This window comes from Vicugna pacos, chromosome 11 (genome assembly GCF_048564905.1).
Source record: "Vicugna pacos chromosome 11, VicPac4, whole genome shotgun sequence".
NCBI classification, from domain to species: Eukaryota; Metazoa; Chordata; class Mammalia; order Artiodactyla; family Camelidae; genus Vicugna; species Vicugna pacos.
This window is the reverse complement of record NC_132997.1, coordinates 84,697,592-84,718,991: the sequence shown is the minus strand read 5'-3', so window position 1 is coordinate 84,718,991 and position 21,400 is coordinate 84,697,592. Positions and strand designations below refer to the sequence as shown.

Genomic DNA, 21,400 nt, shown 5'->3' with positions numbered 1-21,400 from the left:
AATTTGCTATGTGAAATAAGTTTTTTGAAAGATCTAAAATAAATGTACTCCCAATAAAGAATCAACACTGCTTCATGTTTTATTTTGTCATACATTCTTCTAGAACCGGGTTCACTTTTCCAGTTTTGTAGAAAAATAGATGTTCCAGCCACCATTTACTTAACTACCTAGTCTTTAAGACCAATCAGTATGTTCCCTGTAAAGATGAGAAAGTCTCATGACTAACTCATTTTTCCTAAAATTCTTTAAGACAAAGAAATAACTTTTTTTTTTTTTTTACTCCCAAAGCACAGTATTTCAACAGCAGCAGCCAACATGGGGTTTTAGCAGCTTAACTTCACCCCCTAAATAAAGCTTTGTATAAACCAGTGATTTTACTACAAAAACACTGTCCTTGAAAGAAAGGAGTGGCAGTCAGACATCAATGCAAAACTTGGAATGATTAGGTCATAAACATGGCACTTACAAAAGGTAGCTTATGAGAATATTCCACTTAAGAAGTGGTTACTTTTCTGTCCATCCTTTATACCCTCAAAAAAAGAAAAAGAAAAAGAAAAAATACTTCCTTTAAAAATTCCCCTTAAGTGTAAGTTTACAAAATTTCAGAAATGCCTTGTACCCAAAACAAGTGCTTAAAAAAAAAAAAAAAACCTGTGCTAACAACTCTTACAATTCAGATACATATTTTTGTATAACATCTAAGACTGCAAGAGTTCGCATATTCAGTAGCTCTCTGGTTTAAGACGACCTCCATCTCCTTCACTTACAAAACGTTTTCTACCCCTGGAATGAAAAGAACACAACATGAAAACAGACACAAATTCTTAGAACAGTCAAAGAATTAAAAACTTCATCTTTTTTATTATTAAGGTTTGAAGGGCTCGGGCAGGATTAGCCCTTGTTCTCTGACCCTAACCAACATGCATAGGCATTTGAGGCCACACACAAATGTGCACTTTGCCCAAGTAAGCAAAAGGACAGGATAAAAAGTGAAAGTTCTTTGATATACACAGAAAGTTTAGATATCTCCTCAAATGATCCTTGAAAGTAAAGCCACAATAGAAATAACCAGTTAGACTTTTGAAAAGAGGCTGCAAAACTTTTAAAAATTAAAAAGCCAGTGCCAACGTGTTGACCCCTTCTCATACTAAGTCTAAGTGGACCAGCCACATTTTCCTGAATATAAAAGACTTTACACTTCATACTGTAATATTACGAGACCAAGGTTGGGAATGAAGCAGTAAGTAGCAAGAAGTCTTGGCAAAGTTGACAGCTTTTACTGATATATACCACTTGGCACAGTACATCAGTACATAAATGATGCCATCACCAAGCAGAGATTTACATTTTCAAACATTTTTATCAAAGCCATTAAATGTATATTCCACCATTATCTTTTCCCTCTTTCTTAATGGTTTCTAAACTTTGTAGAGCAAAGGATACTACCAAGAAGGTATTTTTTGAGATTTCTCACAATGCACTTAAATAAAAATACACAAAGGTTAGAAACTGTTTCATCTAAAAATTAAATAAAATAGACATTAAAATATACATTATAGATATTAAATATCTTAAAATATACATTAAAAAGACCCACAGAAGAAGTTTATCTGTTACTAAACCTTTATACAATATAGTGAAGCTTATATTGTAACAATAACAAAAACTCCTACAGTTTGATCCTAGCAGCATATGTATAATACCTCCAAAGAATCACACTAGAAAGGTAAAATCCAATCAGCCCTAACTCTCCATTCTATAAGGGAGTAAAAGGAAACTACATGAAGTACTGGAATGAGCCTATATCTTTAAAGCCAGAAAAAGTCTGGATTCTTCTTTGGCTTCTACTATGTGTAACCTTAGAAAAGGTACATTACAGCTCCGTAAGCCTCAATTTTCTCATTTTATTGGTGATATCTACTCTGAAATAACATTTAAACTACTTAGAGCCTGGTACACGGAACTGCTCCACAAAATTAGTTTTCCTTCCAGTGATCTAGAGCTTCATGAGGTAGTCCTGTGCAGATTTACAACTTACAAGAGAACAGAATCAGCTTTGCCCTTGTTTCTCTATAAACTCAAAATAGATGGCCTTCACTAGTGAACGACTTCAGGAAAGATACTATTATTTTCTAACAGAAATGAAATGATAGAAAATTAGCTTAGCCTTCCCAAGCACCTCACTGAGAGTTTTACATTGAGAAAGTAATAAAGTACCTTGAAGGACAAAGATCTCTGAGTTGTTTGGAAATTATTCCAGCCTGAAAACATTCTTCTACAAATCGCTCAAGCACAGAGTATGAATGTGGAACATCCAGATTAATGTCTGGAATTTCATTGTAAATTCTCTCATAACCCTATAACAATGGAAATATATACAGAATTGTTAGCCCATATAAAATACAAAATGCCATAAAACCCATCATAGTTACCAAACTATATTTAAAGCCAAATGTTCATATAATTAGACTAAAGTCAGATCTGCACCTTGAAAAGTACAGAGTAAGTACATTTGTCACAGAACATTTTCTTTAAAACTGTTCTCTCAAAAGAGCTTCAGGCAGACATTGGATATCAGACACATTTCTTCCCCATCTACTTCTCTATAATACATTTCTATATTTAAAAAAAATAAAAGGCAAGTAAGAACTTCACCAATATTTTAATAACAATGCCTACAATTATAAATGGGAATAAATTAAGTACTTTACAATTTGTTAAAAGCTTATATTTCTCTCTAGATATACAAAAAAATTTTATCTTAGAACTCTTGAAGAATACACAACATATTTTTCAAAATACAGGTTAAAAAACACTGAAATACTACTTTCCAAGAAATGGATTAAAAGGTTCAAACAAACAATACCATTTAAAAATATATAAAGGCATAATATTACTGAACATACCTGAAAGAAAATTCCACTGACAATTCATAATCCATATTCAATCATTATATATTTAAGGTACAGGCCTAAAAACAGTTCAAAAGGTTATACTTACTCTTTTCATTTGGTCTAGAGTAATGGTAGAAGATTTCCAAAGGGATTTTAATAAATCCAAAATCATCTTAAATGCACTTTCTCCAGTTGACTCTAAAACCATTACAATGGCCTAAAAATTGAATGAATGAATGATTGAATTTTTGGTCATTTTCATATAAGAAACTGCTTCTAAAAATCTATCAGATTTCTTTTCTTCAATTTGTTAACTATAAATATAAAAAATTTGAAAAACTTCTCCGTTAATATTAAAATTTCTAAAAAGAAAACAAAAATGTATGTTATTGAAGAAGCATTAAGTCACTGTGATGCAAAAAGGAACACCTATTCTTTTTATGGCTGAGTAGTATTCCATTGTATACATATACCACAACTTCTTTTTTGGAAGGGGTGCAGAGGGAGGTAATACGATTTATTTATTTAGTTAGTTTTAGAGGAGGTACTGGGGATTGAACCCAGGACCTCATGCATATTAAGCATGCACTCTACAACTTAAGCTATTACCCTCCCCCTCAACAACTTCTTTATTCATTTATCTGTTGATAGACATTTAGGTTGCTTTCAGGTCTTGGCTGTTGTAAATAGTGCTGCTATGAACATTGAGGTGCATGTATCTTTTTGAATTAAGGTTCCCTCTGGATATATGCCCAGGAGTAGGATTGCTGGATCATATGATAACTCTGTTTTTAGTTTTTCAAGGAAACTTCATATTGTTTTCCATAGCGGCTGAACCAGTTTATATCCCCACCAATAGTGTAGGAGGGTTCTATTTTCTCCACATCCTCTACAGCATTTATCATTTGTGGACTTCTTAATGATGGCCATTCTGATTGGTATGAGGTATATACACACACACATATATACACAACTGAATCACTATGCTGTACACCAGAAACAAACGCAATATTGTAAATCGACTATATGTCAATAAAAAAAAAAGAGAAATGAAAAAAAAGCAACACCTAATAATCCCCTTTGGAATGTCAAAGTAATCTTACTTCATATACAAGCTCGTGGTGAAAATGAGGTACTTCCAGTTCCTTAAGGCAATGTTCAGCTTCAGATATGTCTCCAGAGAGTAAATACTCTTTCAGCAGCATATCAATCTATTAGATTTAAAAATTGAGATGTCAGAGTTCTTGATTTTTTCTAAAATTGTGCTTTGCCAAAAGGATTTATTTACCCTCATCTCAATATATTACATGAAGAACTAGGTCACAAATAGATGTCTAAGAATAGATTTGACAATGACACAATCCTAACAGAATTTCTCCATAATTAAAAAGTAAATCCTCAATTTTTAAATGGTTAACAATCATGAAGGGAACACAGTGCTTTGGTGTGTTTTAATAATCACTGAGATCTATGAGTAGACTTAAGATGTGCATGCTTTGAGTTGTGACCATAATGCTTCAATGCTCTCTGTAAAACAAGGAATCCTAAATACCACTAGAGGGCACTAACTGAAAGTCTCCAGATAAATTTTTAAAGTGGCACAAATTCATTTCCAACAGGATGATCTTAATATTGCACTGGGAGCCAAAATATGACAGATGATAATAAGGCTTTAACTAGACTTAGGTAAAGATTTCCATATAGTTTTCTTTGTTCTCTACAACTGAGGATTTGAGACCCATTTTCTAAAACACTCATCAGTAATTCAGTTTTCAGTTATAGCTAAGAGGCAAGTCTTGACCCTCCTGTTCAAATCTGCACAATAACATCTATGGCTCCAGAGAAAAGGAGGAAAGGTTTTTAGGCACAAGAACTTCAACTAGGAATGTTCTCCCCTAGACACTGCCTGTTAAAATTGCCTTTGCACCTAGCAGACACTCAATGAATGTTGGCTGACTGAATAAAATAATCTCATTATGTTCTACTTCCAACTATTACAATGGTTTCTCATAAAAAGTAAAAGTTAATCAACAGAATACATCTTGATAAATAATTCCTATTATCATGCTTTAGGAAAATAAATATTTAAAGCATGGCACTTGAATAAAGTATTTATAAGCTAAGACATTTATTATTTAAATCATATCACTTAGCTTTTTAACCTTGTTATTTTACAAAGTATTTAAATGTTTCCCATTGGGTTCCATGTATTTTTTGAGAATGAAAAATTATAAATATATGTATATATTTATAATAGTCCTCTTTGTCTAACTCATCCTTCCATGTAAAATGAGTATGTCAACCTAAATAATGTCAGCCTCAAACACATTTACTGGTAGTTTTATTTCATTTTGATCTTGACCATTTTTTTGCTAAGATAATTCACATACCATAAAATAGTTTGGCAGGTGTATTATCTTAACAACATTAAGTCTTTCGGGCCATAAACATGGGATATCTATTTATTTAGGTCTTCTTTAATTTCTTTCAATTGTTTTGCAGTTTTTTTGGTGCCCAAGGCTTGCACTTCTTTTGTTAAGTTTATTCCTAGGTAATTTCATCTTTTTTATGCTATTGTACTAAAAATTATTACTAATTTCATTTTAGATCATTTATTCATCGCTAGTGTAAAGAAGAACTAGAACTGAATTTTGTATATTGATCTTGTATCCTGTAACCATGACAAATTCATTTATAAGTTAAGAGTGTGGTGTTTCTATTTTTGTGTGTGTGGATTCACTTGGATTTTCTGTAAACAGATCATGTCATCTGGGAACATAGTTTTACTTCTTTTCCAATTTAGATGCCTTCTATTTCATTTTCTTTCTGAGTTGCCTTGATACCTTGACTGTTTTTATACCTTACAAAAAATTTCTAAAAACTTTTTAATTTAAAAAAATAGATTTTATAATCATGACATTAAAAACACCAATTTACATAACTTAACATACATAAAAGCAAAAATGATCAAAGCTCTAATTGTATTTTGAGCTCCTAAACAAACTTGGTATACATATCATTAAAATAGTCATTAAATATCAAATCTATAGTCACATGAAAAGATTATACTCAAAAATCAAAAGCATATGTACTATAAATCTTCTAATTTTCTTAAAAACCTACAAATAAGAAAATTAAATACTTTTTTTGGTCTCTTACTATAGAACATCACTTTACTGCCAGGAAAAAAAAAAAATCCAAAGATTAAATCTGGTATTTATGCAAAAAACAATTATTTTTTCTTTTAAAGCATGCATATAGGTAGCAAACTTCCTTATAGAAATCTACCACTCTCATCTATTCTTGTGTTCATAATTCATAACTTATTATCTAAGACCATCCAGTTTCAAGTCGCTTTTATAAAAATGGACATTTATTGTAACTACAAAACAAGAAATTCTTATTTCAACAGTATTTGAAAAATTTTAAATATTAATTTAAGAAAAAGACTTCAGGTATTCCTTTAAGGTTCATATACAGCCTTCTTAAAATTATTCATGAAAGCCCTTTTAACCTAACATAGTCTTATTTTTAAGTCAGAGAAACTGAAACCATGAAAGTTTAATAATTACATAATTAGTACACAATTTATAGCAAAAGAGCATAAAGCCAAATATGGAAGGATTTTCTAGTTGCAGCTATAAGAATGAACTTAATTTCTGTCCAACAAATACCAGCTAGAGGGCAGAGTTTATTTCCGTAGAAAAATACATACAAATTTTTAAGTTAAAGATAATATTTAACAGTTACCTCTTTAACAAGGTGATTAACAGACTGCTGCCCACCTCCAGAGCCCCACACACTGTCTTTGCGCTTTCCACCTTTAGACATACTCAGGAGCACAGTAGCCTTGTCCAGAGCAGCTCTACCCAAAAAAAAAAGTTAACTTTGATATTTGGACATGCTTGAGGTTGACCAAATTATGGCTAAGACTGGGGAGAGAAGGAAATCCATATACACTAAAAGCTTTCACATATAACATAAAGCAACCTAAAATTCGAGTCTCAAACTATTTTTCAAAACAAAAAGTTGAGAATAAAAAAAGAGTTGCTTCTCATATTAATATTCTCATACTCACTTATTTCCATTTCTCAGTCAACAAAAATCTAACATTATTACATTGAGAACATTTTACCTAAAACTTTTACATAGATCCATGCGTTCCCACTAGGGCAACCATTCCACTGTGACCTGAAGCAGTCCTAGAAAATTAATATCTACACCTATGAAAACCTTAGACATAAATAAGACCTCAGACATAAATAAGTCCAAATCTAAGGTTCCTGAAAGTTGTGAAAAATCATAAAGTATAACTCAAATATCATATTTAGCTTGTAATTATACCAAAGAACAAAAGTGAAAAATATTTCCTAAAATATAAAATAAAATTGAAAATTGGGCTCCTTTGTTAATACTGTCCATCTTATAATTATAGAACACTAAAACCTGAAGGGACCTTAAAGAACATTTAAAGTCCCATCTTTTCATTTTATAAATAAGGAAACTGAAGCCAGGAGAAAAGTGGCTTGAGGTAGCTAACAGTTTAGCTAAAACCCAGAACTTCCACATTATGTACTGTCCTCTTTGTTATATGTCCAGAATCTCTCGATTTTGTTTTAACGGTGGAGAGTACACTCAAATAACAGCGATGTCCACAATGTCTGATTAATTCAAGTGTTATTTCAATAGGATTGTAGAACTTCCCCTATTTCGAAAGTCTAAGTAGGAAAATCAATTTACTTACCTAGCCTGTACACAATCTACAGTTCCTTTGTAACTATCAATATAGGTATTACATAAAATTCCATCTCCAACAGCTCTAGCAATAAACTGGCCCACCAACTATAATAAGGGAAAAAAAAGAGCTATATAAAAAATCTAAAATGAACCTTTACAGGACACAATTTCTAAATTCATAAACAATGAAGACTGGTTGAACTACACAGCCAATACCTAAGACATGCTGGACTATTCAAAAAACACCTATTTAAATAGCACCTACTAGTTGTGCTTGGCATACATTCCCCATCTTAACCTTCAAGTTAAGTGCCATGGGGCAGAGCTGGGGCACATCTGTTTTGCTCACTACTGAATCCCCAACACTTTGCACACTGCCTGAAACAGTGCATGATCAAAAATACTTGTTAAATTAGTGACTTAGAAGTCAAGAGAAACCTCTCTTCTGGGGAATAAAAAAACCAAAACTGGACTACAGTCTCTCAAAAAACTGATTAAAGGAATTTAACTCAGAGGGAAAATTTGTATAGCAATAGTTATCTTAAAGAATGTTCACAGCATTATTTCTTATAGAAATTGGAAACAACCTAGTGTCTAACAATAAATGTAGACAGGTGTAACAATAAATATAAGTAGGTGTAGTTAAATGTATATACCTAAGATGGTATACCATGTGGCCAGAGGGAAGTGTGTTTACCACATTTGTAAGAAATGTGTAGGATTTGTAAGAAAAATCAAGTTTACAAAATAGCATAGATGGTATGATTCCACTTTTTATTAAAACAAGTGAAAAATGTAAGGATATATAAAACCACACATTGATATATACCCACAAAAAGTAGAATGGAAGATTCAACACCAAAATGTTAACAGTTAACTGATTACTTCTGCTGGCCTTTCTTCCTTTTGGCTTTTCTTTATTTTTCAAAACTTCTGTAATGAGTATGAACTTGTGCACAATATTTTTAAGTATGGGTCTTGGTATAAAAAGAAAAAGAAGTCCACATTTGAATCACAGCTCAACACCTAACACGGACTACTGCCTACCACAGGGAAGTATAACAGAAACAGCATTGAGGTTAACCTACCTGTATCTATTCCTAAATTAACGTTTAAATAAAGTGTTCCTACCTTGCTTTAAAACTTTGGTCAGGTAAATAGCAACGATTTCACACATTTTCAATTTCAAACCAGAAAGTCCTATAATAGTGTCAAGTATGTATTAAATCTAATAAAAGTACAAGGCTTTGAGGACAGAATCTAAACAAAAGCATACACAGGTCATGAATTTTCTAATTATTTCCCCACAAAGCTACAGAAGAGAACAACCTTATTTACGATTATTTTTATAACAAACATTAGTCAAGCAAATTCAATCCTCAATTATAACAATTTACTTTTTTTTTTAAATCCTAGCTCAAAAAACAGCCAAGCTACATATAAGAGAAGATTATACAGAGAGGAAAAAAAAAAAGACCTTAAAACTACACAGAGCATGGGAAAAGTAGGATATAAAATTACAGTGTGACAAAAATTACATTTGGGGAAAAAAAAGAGCTGAGGAAAAATACACAAAAATGTTAGAGAACTATTTTTGTGTGGTAGGGAATATGGGCCAGGTTTTCCTCTTTCATCTACTAAAATATCCTAGGAGCATGTATTAAAGTTCTGTAATGCAAGGGTACTAGAGGGAGAGGATAAACAAGAAGAATCATACAAACCTGTGGTGCTCTAGGAGTATCCAATGCCAATTCGGGTAGATCTTTCAACAATTTATCAAATGATTTTTCTACATCATTTGTGCTCATTACTGTCCCACACAGGTCAGAAAGAAGCTTAGATGTCATTTCTCTATGACTAGCTTTTCCCTCCAACGCCAAAGACACTGCCAACACTGGTACTCCACTTTTCATTTCACCAAGGTTTAAATCTCTTAGCATTTCCTATTCCAAAAAAAAAAGGTATGTCACTGACTATAGTTCAGTTTTATTTAATTTTTGAAAAAAATCAAGCTTTTTTCTACATATCCTTACCTTTCCCTGTTTGGAAATAACAAGAGAAGCCATCATATTTTGGGGGATAGAATACATCTTTAAATGTAATGCATATAAATTAGATACTGATCCACTTAAGTCAAGCTTTATCTCTCAGAACATCACTAAACTCAATAATGTGAATTACACCTATATACTTTATTAAACTATATAATATTGCTAAGTTTGGTGTTAAGAGTTAACTAACCCTTATATTCTGTTATTTTTAGAAATATTGTTTTATGAGCATTTCTGGAGAAATTCATTTTACATTATCATAAGCTGTATTCCACTTTTCTTCAAAGCTTTCTCTTCACGCAAGTACTTTATACTTCCACATAAAGTCTAAAATAAGATCTTAAACTCTTGTTTTTAAGTAGGATTCTCATTTTAAAAGCTGGGATAAAGTAAAATTTCCTCTTAAAAATATAATAGAAGTAGCTAATACTTTTGACCACTTATACTAACAGCCACCTTATTTTATATTATCTTATTTAATACTCAAAACAACTCTTTGAGAGAGGTATTATCATCATATTCACCATACCCAAAGCACGGAAAAATTAAGTATTTGCTAAGGGCATCCAGATGGAGTGACCAACTTGGAAAGTGGAATATAGGCAGGATGACCAGAAGCTAAATTCTAACTCAGTTACTTAAGAGTGTCTTCCTTTTTAATTAGCTTCTCAGAATATTTAAATCATCTATACTACTAAAAGGGTCCCAGAACTGTTTTCTCAGCCACCTAACTGGTGTCCTTGTCAGTAGTCTCTTTCCACTTCCATTTCATCTTCTTGGACTGCACTTGAACAACTCATTGACTTTAAACATGATACTCCTTCCTGTAAAACCATCTTCAATCATCTTACCTGGGCAAACTCCTAACCATCCCTAGACAGCTCAGAATCACTCACTACTCTCCATTTTATGCTTCCAAAACACTCTGTTCATAGTACTACTCAGTTAATAAACACACAGTATACCACTGGTCCCATACTAGGTAGGTAAGAGGATTTCAAAGTCCCTGCCCTCAAAGGACTTAGCTAAACTCTTCCTCTATAATAGAATGTTTAACAGTGTAATAATCTATTCATGTATCATTTCCTTCACTTGACTGACTTTCCAAAGGGCAGGAATCACCTATTACAAATACCTCCACATGGTATGCACTGAACAAATATTTGTTTTATATTCAAATCCTATAAAAAAAAATCCAAAGATATTAAACCTCACAGTATCAGACAAACCAAGAAAGCCCAATCTGAATTAAAAGAATCTAAATTAATGAAGTCTTCTACAGAGATAAAATTTTATTACTCTGAATCAGTAATACTAAACTAGACCAACAATTTACCCTTTCAGATTTTATGAACAATTCATAACACAGTTAAGGTTCCCATACAAATTATCCTTCAAAAGCACTTTCGTTGTCTTGATTTCTGTATACATTCTTTTTCAATCTTTACATCTGTGTTCTTTCTTTTTGGGGCAGAGTACAAAAATAAATTTTATCCTAATCCTGAGCATTGAATGAATGTCAAAAAAATGGAACTAAGGCATTTTTAACTAACACCACTGAGGTTTCAGAAGGTACACAAATGCCTTGAAATTGTTAAAATTATATTTTATAAACTACCAATTATAAAAATATATGTTATAATTACAAAAATCATTAAAATATTGTGTTGTGCCATTTTTCAGAGAAGGAAATGGCACACAGCCCTCATCAGATCCCAAATAGGTAAGAAGTGGTCTAAGTTAATAAAATTTTATTCACTTCTTATTAGAAATTCATTTATGCAGAAGAAAGTGCTTAAACTTTTTCAGTGATCCAGATCATTCTGGATATGATGTTTTGCTTTTAATAGTATTTTCTCTCCTATATTAAATAAATTATACTTTTAACTATAAACCTACCGCAACTTCATTAGTATCTCCATGCTCAAAATATTCTTGTATGATTGGTGTTAAAGTCTTCTCAAATGCCATTTCATCCAAAGGCAAAACTACAGTTTCATAAACACAGTTCTCCTGAAAGAGGAAGAAGCGGGAGAAGAGTTATATATTAAAGAACAAAATATTCAGAGAAACTGAAATTGTTTCATAACATTATATTCTAACTGTTCAGTAATCCCCATTCAGGGCAAGAAAAAGACATGCTACATGCTTTGATCACATACTACATATTTTGATCACTTCGATAAAAACAGAATCTATGTCACTGTTCTTTTACAAAATCTGAATACGATAAACCAATATACAGATTAGAACCACTAACCACAGCAAACATATGACTTGCTCCTGATCCCCTATATCTTCTGTTAATTTTTTTATCTCTCCCACAAAACAATCCTTCAGTGAGCAAAAAGCTTTAAGATGGCTTCCTATCATACCTAGTATTTTCATTAAAACTTCACTTAAAAAATAGCAGGAACCAAAGCCTTCATGATTAGTATTACCATAATAAAAGTCCTTATAACAAGAAGCAATGCTGTAGTGGCCAAAAATCTCTAAGGAAAAGTACTATTCAACTGAAATTCAAAAAGAATAAGATGCCCAATATCCCCCTTCTCTGCAAAAAAAGCCCTGAAATATTTATATGCAAATTGTGACTGGCTTCAGCCTAACAATATACACTTTTAAGTCTTTTAAAACTATATTAAAATTAGAATATTTAGCAAAGACTCTGTAGTATTTGACTCCTACTGGTTTTAAAATATATTTTCTCATGTTCTCGTAGAAGTATTTCCATGTCCAACTATTAAATTAGATGAATACATACCTATAAACAATACACAATAAAAACAATCTAACATATACCCTGATAATTTCCTGTCTAAAATTTTCATCACCATGTCTTATCTTATGCAAAGACAGTACTTAAAAAACATAACATAGCACCTGGAATTTGCTTCAAAATAATACTGAGGACAGCGGGGGTGGGGCAGACACAAGAGAAAGAGTAAACAGAGGTACATGATAAAACAGAATTGGCCATGACATTTTAATTGAAGTTGGTAAAGTGAGAGATAAGCACAAATAGGTTCATTACACTATTCTGCTTTTGTGTAAGTTAAACTTTTTCCATTACAAAGATAAATACATATAAATTCACCACAAAATCTATTAAAAATTTACATTTTCAACACTGTCCCTAGAAAAAAGGTCTACGTGTTCCAAAAATAAAATTCACCATATAGTTACCATCCTAAACTATAATATTTTAAAAGAATTTAGTTTCCATAACCCTTATGATGTTGAAAAGAATATATCCTTCTCAATTATCAGTATGATAGGAAGTATATTAACTCAACAGAATGTATCGAAAAAATGTCATTTTAGTAATCCTAAGCAAATTTGTAAAAACCCACTTTTGACTCACTTCAGAAACCAAGTGAAAATTATGCATCCATTACTATCAGTTAACTTGGTTTCCTAATCCAAAATTAAACAGTCTGAAAGTACTGAGTGTATATATATGACTTAAAAGTGTGCAACATGTGTACACACATATATACACACTCATGTTACATACATATTATATATAATCACACATAAATAAAATATGTACTATATGTAACCACACATATATGATTTGACAGCTATAGACACAGAATACATGATTTGGCAAATATATGAGTAAACTATAAACATGAGGTCAAAAAAGTCTATAAGCATTTTAAATGTATATATAAATAAAAAAAAAAACATTTATACCTGGTCATCATCATAGTTAGGATCTTTCACATCCACCTCCTCCACATCATACACCTGCCCAGGTGTACCCCAGACACCTTTGCCTCCAGCACCGCCTGAAAAAGTTTAGAATTGAGAAAGGAAAGAATATAAAGTAATCCATATTTCATAAATTTTAACTGAAATCTGAAATAATTCTAGATGTTCAAGTGTTAATAGCAGCTAAAAACTGTATTTTAATTTCTACACCAGTTTTTTTTTTGCCAGCTTAGTTATACTTTAAACCTCTTTTTATTCAGATCACTGCTTTCTCAGTAATGATTAGATTTTACATATTTTATAACCTATTTCCAAAGCATGAAGTTGAAATAGCTTACAAAGTTAAAACTAAAAAGGCAGATGCTTTAAAATAAAAGCAAAAGCAAACCAAAAAAATCATAAAAATAGCTGTATAAGGCACATGATACTACAGTTAAGCTCTAAATTTTATTTGATATTTCTTGGCAACAAAACAAAATATGTTGAGCCAGTACAACATGGCATAGAAAATTCAACAAAGGAGAGATTATTCAACAAAGACAACAGTGATCATCATCAAATGTTTTAAAGTCAAATATTTTTTAGATCTGAAAGGACACATTAAACTATATTTTACAAATAGCAATATGTTACAAATAATTAATTGCTATTTAAAGCATTAACAGAACCAATCATCATTTCTACTTCTACATAGAAATTGACCAGAAGTTTAACAATTTCAACTTTCAAGTTGCTTTACTAAATAAACTTATTGAAATGTTTTTATAAGGCTCAATATCTTACATTACTTTTAAAGAACTTTACAGTATCACCAATTTTTTTTTTGGAGGTTTTTATTTTACACCTAGAGTATAATCCTTGGCATCAGAGCAAGAAAGAATCTGGTAACTAGGTTTCATTTTGACCCAGCCAATGGTTGCAGAGCCATTCAACAAGAAAAATAATTTTTGACAGGGCACAAAAACATTTTACAAGAATCCTACACCATAATTTGAGACTCCCACCATTTAGAAGCTGATGAAATCTCTAAACTGTATCAAAATCCTACTACAGACAGAAGCCGACAGACCCCTGTACATGTAAGTATCTACATTGCTAGTCACTACTTCAGGCACTGAAGATACAGCACTGAAACAAGATCATTCCAATTCAGTATCTAAAATAAACAGAGAGACAGAGAAAACTCAGAACCATATCTATGAAATCATTAAAATTCTGTTCCAGCTATTACTAATCAGGTTTATATTTACCATGTGTTCTTAATAATGGATATACTTAATCACATCTATTAAAACATAGGCATGATGAATTTCTGATTCTACCTCTTTCATGCAGAATTAGAGATTCATAACTGTGAAAAACACTGTTGCGTATTTTGGTTGCAATGAGATAAAGCTCTGCTCAAGTAAACTAAATCTAACCAAACAAGGAAAAAGGTCAACCTAAAAAAAAAAGTGGCATGGTCCTCAGATGATTACTACGTAAAAATATATACAAACCACAAAACCTTACATTATCAGTTTAAGTTTCACTCCTAGAATAAGGAACCTGCAGTACAAGAACCAGACAGTATTTTTTCCGTTTGTTTCTTTGGATGTGGTATATACCAACCTTTCTTTGGTAGTCCCCTTCCTTTCCCAGATCTGGATCGCCTATCTAGCAACCTTCCCTTTGGACTGTTCGGTACAGTGACTCCAGTCCTAAGGCCTTCACTTCCATTATCACTGACCGAATCGCCTCTGCCGGAGTCCCGGGATGAATTTTTTCGTAGTCGCCTTTTTGCCTTGGCATTAATTCTAGCTTCATTAATGGAGGATGTTGAAATCCAATTTCCATTTATCTCATTTTTTATTTCCTCAGTCCCAGCATTTTCTTCATCTCCAGAAAAGAGAGAGTCACTTAAATTATCAGGATCTTAAGAAGAAAATGAAGAAAATAAAATCTAAGTAATATAATCAGGGAGGGGCATCAAGAACAGAATTAGAACTAGGACTTGCTATAGTTAGAAAACAAGAAGTATAAAACTTAGAGCTATGCTGTTTAACAGAAATATAATGCAGGCCAAGTATGTAATTTTCAGTTTCCTAGTATCCACATTAAAAACTAAAGCAAAGAACTCAAATGAAATCTAAGTAAATGAAAAAAATAATAAAAATAAAAAATAAAAATAAGTAAAATTTATTTTAATATATTTTATTTAATCTAGTAGATCCATTGTATCATTTCAACATGTAATCAATTTAAAAAGTTATTGAGGATTTCATCTTCTCCCTCTCATACTAAGTCTCTTGAAATCTGGTATGTATTTTGCACCTACAGTACATCTCAGTTCAGATAAGTCACAATTCAAGTGCTCAACAGCCTTATGTGGCTACTGGACAGCATACTGGAAAGTGCAGAAAAGAAACAATTACCTATCTGTGAAATATATTCTTAAATTGTGTTATTATCATCCCCACCACATTAAAGCAGGGACATGATACCCATTTATAACCCTAAAATACAAGCACTCATATAGCTATTGATTACAGCAGCATCAAAATAATCATTAATTACTGTAGAATTTTTTTTCAACTATAATTTTCTAGCACACTTTAAATCACATTTGTAAATACAAAATAACACTTTCAACTTCAAAGTGTCTGTTCAGATCAAAGAAAACTATATAACTGGACACAATCATGAATTAGAGTGATTGAAAAAATGAAGCTGTAGTGTTAAAAATAAAATATATTTAAATTATAGAAAAGAGATCTTTTCAATGTTTATTATAAAGCAAAGAATTATCTAAAATACACCAATATGAAAAGCTCTGACAATTCAGAATAATTCAAAATTCTAATTAACTCTCTACAAAGATTATTCTGAAAGCTATATACACATTTCAAGTTGTCTGAAGTTATTAAGCTTTTGAATATCTATTCTGCAAAACCATTTTACAATAATAATGTGCTACCGAAGCATCATGAAAAAAATCAGGGAAAATACCCATAGTTAATTTATAATATATAAATTATTAGTTAGGAAAGAGATCAATGATACCAATATAGTTTATATTGTAGAAACCACTAGTGAGCTCATGTGAGAATAGTAATGAGCAGGCTCGCTATTCTTCTCCCTTCTGCACCATATAGTTTATTACAAATAGTGGAGAATAAATGTATGAAATGTGAAAGGATGGGCAGAAAAATACAACAGTGATCAATTTCCATAAAAATAAGAATCACAAACTTGACTATAAAAACAATATGACCTCTTTCCTTATAACATGAATAAGATGGCTTTGAAAGTAAAGACAATTTTAATATCATATTTTCACAAAATCTGGTATGGCCTGAAACTTGCTCACAATACAGTCAAGGTTCAAGATATTATCAGTTACCTGAAGGGTTTACGCTCAGCATCTGCTCGTTTTCTACATCCATTGTTCTTTAATTCCACTTGCACTGATTAAATTACCAAACAGAAGTCTTCCTTTGGGATGTGTTTCTTTAAAAAGAAAAAAAAAGCTTCAACATCTTCCAAACTGATATAATTAAGGTAAATTCAATTTACTTAATCAGACTGTGAAAAAAAAAATCACCACATAATTCCTTTTTTTTTTTTTTTAAGAGTTTACTTTCAAGTAGCTTCCCTTAGTTAACATTTGGTTTCAGTCTTCTTGACAAGTTTATCTGTGTCAAAATTACATCAATTTCTGGACGTGCCAAAGTACCCCTTTAACTTGAAATTAAAAGATATATTTCCTATACACGTTTACTTCAAGTTAAAGATGCATACACACATTCTAAATTTTTTAGGAGTACCAGGCCTCATAATTAATCTGATATACATAGTTCATTGGTAACGAACTATCCAATATCTATGAGAACTAGTACTATAAAATGCAAATGACACAGTTTTGGTTAATCAAGGATATCATGATTGTCTTATTTTTCACACTAAAACATATCTGAAGGCAGATAAATCTGCCATTTCATCACCTAGGTATCTATAATTATTATTATAAGACTTCAAGATTGGGAGACATTTTTTTAAATTGGCATTTTCTATAATAACATTTTTATAATCTGAAAGCCAACTTTTTAAATTCTTACCTATTTAAGAAAGAAGCAAGCAGAATGATATTAGCATCTCAATATTTTAGACCTTGGTTTCAAAATGGCTTAAAAATTAATGCTGGAAGGTCGTGATGGATGAAATCAGTTACCTTTTATTTAAGCAATTAACTTAGTGATAAAAATCCACTGTCATTTGGAAAAAAAAAAAAGACTATCAAAATATATTTTCACTAAAAACTATCACCAGAAGGTGTAACCAAATATGATTCAGAATCTCTCTGGAAATATGTTTTAAATAGTGGTTCAGAGTACTTAAGTATTTATCTGTTTAAGTCACATAGATTATATATGTCTTTCCAGGCATTCATAATCATTTCACCAGCAGTGTGCTCTTTTTTAAGATATAAAGTGCACAAAGTAATGAAAATGACTACCGAACTAATTACAAAAAGCATTTACTTCTCATATAATATAATCCACTTTCAGATATCATTTTAGAACAATGACATATGACGCCTCCTGGAACTTAAAGGGGGAACTGACTTTTAAATTCCTCAGTATATACTATTTTAACATCTTATAAGCTTTACAGCCCTTTTCTCCAGAAAAGGGTATTATTTTGTAAAACACAAGACATACCTTATGGTAAAATTATAAACTTCTTAATATGGCATAATCCTTAGGCTACTAAGATGCTATCATGGATTGCTTCAGAAGAAAACGGTGAGACCACTCTAATGCTATTCAGAATAAACAGCCATATGTGATTCTATTTAAATACCTTTCAATATCATAACTCCTACCAACTTTAGATTTAGGGGAAAACAATGAACCTTAGAAATATGTATATGGAGATACACATAGATATATGAACAAAAATAGTTTATAAATCTAAACATTTAGGGTCCTCCACAGCTGAAAATGCCGTTTCTGTTTCAGTATATGAATCACACATTATAGGAAAGCAAAAATGTCATAGGTCATGTGTATAAGTTTTTTAAACTAGAGCTACAGTTCAAAAGTCTTTTTCATACCTGACACAAGTAGAATCTTCAAGAGAATACTTTCTGCAGAGCCTAGCTAATAAAGGAAATGATTATGTTTATAAAGCCCTTTATAAATCAAAAGAATTTTACATGCATTATTTCATGTACCTCTAACAACCCTAAAGTAGGAACTCCACTTTGCACACAACTAAACAGATTCAAGAAAGTAAGTGATCTGTCCAAAGAGATAGCTGCTAGTTGGTAGAACCAGGATTAGAACCCAGACCTTCTAAAGCTACAACTGTCTGCACAAGTTCAATACAAGATTTTAATACCCCACAGGAAGATTCTTTTTTAGGGTTAATAGAGAGGAGCTTATTAAAACACAGATTCCTACTCTTGTATCAAATTTTTAAGTATTTTTAAATGCTTTTCAAATGTTAAAAATATTAAACTATTAAACAAAAGACATTCAGTGAGGAAAGAAAATTATCAGGTAATGACTACAGATAACTTACCAAGCTTGTTTTTATTAAGTAATTATAACAACAACCAAAAAAGCTCCGTCTGGGTCTTCAAGTAATGATAACACATTCAAGAACTCGGTCACACTTGATAGCAACACAGATGTTTTAAAAGAGTTTAGAGAAGGATAAAGATATGTTCCATGTTTTTACTCTCTTCAAACTAGTGAGGGTTTTTTCCAGTTATTTAACAATCCTTAAGGTTTTTAACCTAAATTTTTAAAATGTAAAGCAAAAACATCTAAACGCCACATCCTTCATACTAAACTATACAATTTTCAGTAAGAAAACAAATCAGACAAAATTAAGGCTGAAATTAAAGTTTTCATTTCTTCAACGTGCTTCACAGAAACATACAATCAGAAGTATTCAACTGCCAAGACATTTTCTAAAAGATAGAGCCTCACCCTCCACCCAATCCCTCAAAAAATCTATTTCCTAAAATATACCCCATAAACCACTCTGACATTTTTCTGGAGTCAAGTTTGGGCCATATGTTAACTAGGAAAGTACTTGAATTCATTCCAGGGCTACAAGCACAGCTAATTAGCAACTTAAAATTAGCTAAAAGCATTCAACTACAATGATGCAAAAAATGGGCAGCAGAGAAAATATCAAAATATCTCTTTTTTTTTGCACTCCTAGCAACTATTTTTCCTTTTGCATTACTACAACAGAAAAACCAATCAAAGTATAATTCAAACATGCCTGCTGAGACAGTAAGGAATTCAATAAATCTATAATACAGGATGGTTAAGGGCATAAATACCAAAAATTAAATTTAGAACACATCTGCAGTGGTCCCTTTTTTAAAAAGTGCATGGTGGATTCCTAAAAAGCCTCAGGTTAGCAAGAATGCCAAAAATCTAAAATTTAACAGTGAAAATACAAGGAAAAACAGAATGTGACACACACCCCCCCCAAAGGAAGCTGCATTTCTAATCATTTTAATCATCTACAGATATTACACAGTTGCTGGCTACGTCGTGAGCTCTCCCTAAAGCATGGGGAGATGGGCAATTTTGACGTCTGCAGAGTTTTGAAGCTTTTGAAAAAACCCCCTCCCCGTGTGCACTGCAGTACCAAACTGACAAACGCAAAAGACATAGCCTTCGTTTTACAGAAAGAGGGCTCCCTTCCCGCCTTTGTTTTCTCTGGGAGATTTCATTTAAACTGAACAAGCGACCCTTTACACCGACCCCGGGCGCCGCGAAGTTAGCGCAGGGCCGGGGTGGCGGGCACGTGTCCGCTTCCCAGCGGCCCCTCCCGCAGCGACAGGACCCGCTTCCCCGCCGCGGGCGCAGGCCGACCCCCGCAGCCCCCAACCCAGGCCGACCCCCGGGAGTGACGGACCAGGGCGGCCTGGCCGGGGCGCTGAGGCGCGGGCGGAAGGCCCAGGTCTGGGAACGCGGGGCCCGGGGCCGCATCTTCAGGGGGGCCCCCAAGGTCAGGGGGCGGGGAGGGCGCACACCTTCCTCACAGGATTTTGGTCAGAAACACGCCTCCCGACGCCCACTCCCAAAGGAAAAAGAAAACTCGGCCTTCGCGGGGACGAGGAGCCCCCCGCTGGCGAGAGCCCCGCGCGCCCCGCCAAGCCCGGAGGGGGGTCCAGGAGGGGGCGGGCCCGCGCCGCCGCGCTCCGGGCCCGGGCCCAGAAGGAGGGAATGGGGGCCGGCCCGGGGCGTTGGGGCGGGCGCGGCCGGCCCCGCGGAGCTCCGAGGCGGCGGCGGACCCCGGCCCCGCCGGCTGGGATCTGACCGGGCCGCGGCCTCCACGCCCCCTCCCCCTCCAACGAGCGGCTGCCTCCGAGGAAAGACGCGGGCTGCGTGAGCGGGCGCGGTCCTCCTGAGCTCCCGAGCCGCCCCGCCGCTACTGACCCCTCGGGCCGCCGCGGATGCCGCTGCTCGCCCAAATGCTCGGTCCACCGTTCCCGAACCAGCACCTCAGCCTCTGCCGCCTCGGCGCGTTTTTGACCCTGCTCGCTCTGTTTGTTTTTGTTTTGTTCTACCCAGTAACACGGGGACGACAGGGCGGCGTTTATTGGCCGAGGCGCGGGGATCGGCTGGCCAATCGTGGCGGTGGAGCGGGAGCTGCCGAGGGAAAGGGAGGGAAGTGAAACGTGGAAAGTTGGGCAGGGGCGCGGGAGGGCGCATGCGCATCTGGCTCCCGTGACTGGCTGGAGCGGGAGTGGGGCGGAAAGCTGAGGGAGGCTGGGAGGCGCGGCTGGATGGAAGCGTGGACAAAAGGGCAGTGCCTGGGGATGCGGACCAGGCGGAGGATGCCTTGGCCCGCTCACCCGTTCCCCTCACAGGGCGGTCAGCAGACTCGCCTAAAGGAAAGGCTTTCGGCTTCCTAAGGGTCCCTTTTTCAATTTCCCGACACTCCAGTTGGATACCCTTAACCTCTCCGGTTCCTTTTCCCGCTGGCCGC

At 34.1% G+C, this 21,400-nt stretch overlaps 1 protein-coding gene across 5 annotated transcripts; it reads right to left on the bottom strand.

The window, feature by feature from the left end:
- Nucleotides 1–54: 54 nt before the first annotated feature.
- PDCD4 (programmed cell death 4) lies at nt 55–21,002 on the bottom strand. Of its 5 annotated transcripts, XM_072971871.1 has the most exons (14): nt 20,848–20,959; nt 18,495–18,540; nt 17,497–17,646; nt 16,782–16,888; nt 15,011–15,313; nt 13,382–13,476; nt 11,582–11,695; nt 9,353–9,574; nt 7,639–7,736; nt 6,645–6,759; nt 3,998–4,105; nt 3,001–3,111; nt 2,218–2,357; nt 55–783 (listed from the first exon to the last, which is right to left on the bottom strand). In XM_072971871.1, exons 4-14 carry the CDS (start codon nt 16,822–16,824, stop codon nt 723–725), a joined length of 1,410 nt encoding a protein of 469 aa, XP_072827972.1. In that variant the 5' UTR covers nt 16,825–16,888; nt 17,497–17,646; nt 18,495–18,540; nt 20,848–20,959; the 3' UTR covers nt 55–722. The 5 variants fall into 5 exon arrangements, with proteins under 5 accessions (XP_072827972.1, XP_072827973.1, XP_072827971.1 ...); XM_072971872.1 differs by lacking the exon at nt 18,495–18,540 and having other exon boundaries at nt 20,848–20,973; XM_072971870.1 differs by lacking the exon at nt 17,497–17,646 and having other exon boundaries at nt 18,495–18,536; nt 20,848–20,961.
- Nucleotides 21,003–21,400: the final 398 nt, after the last annotated feature.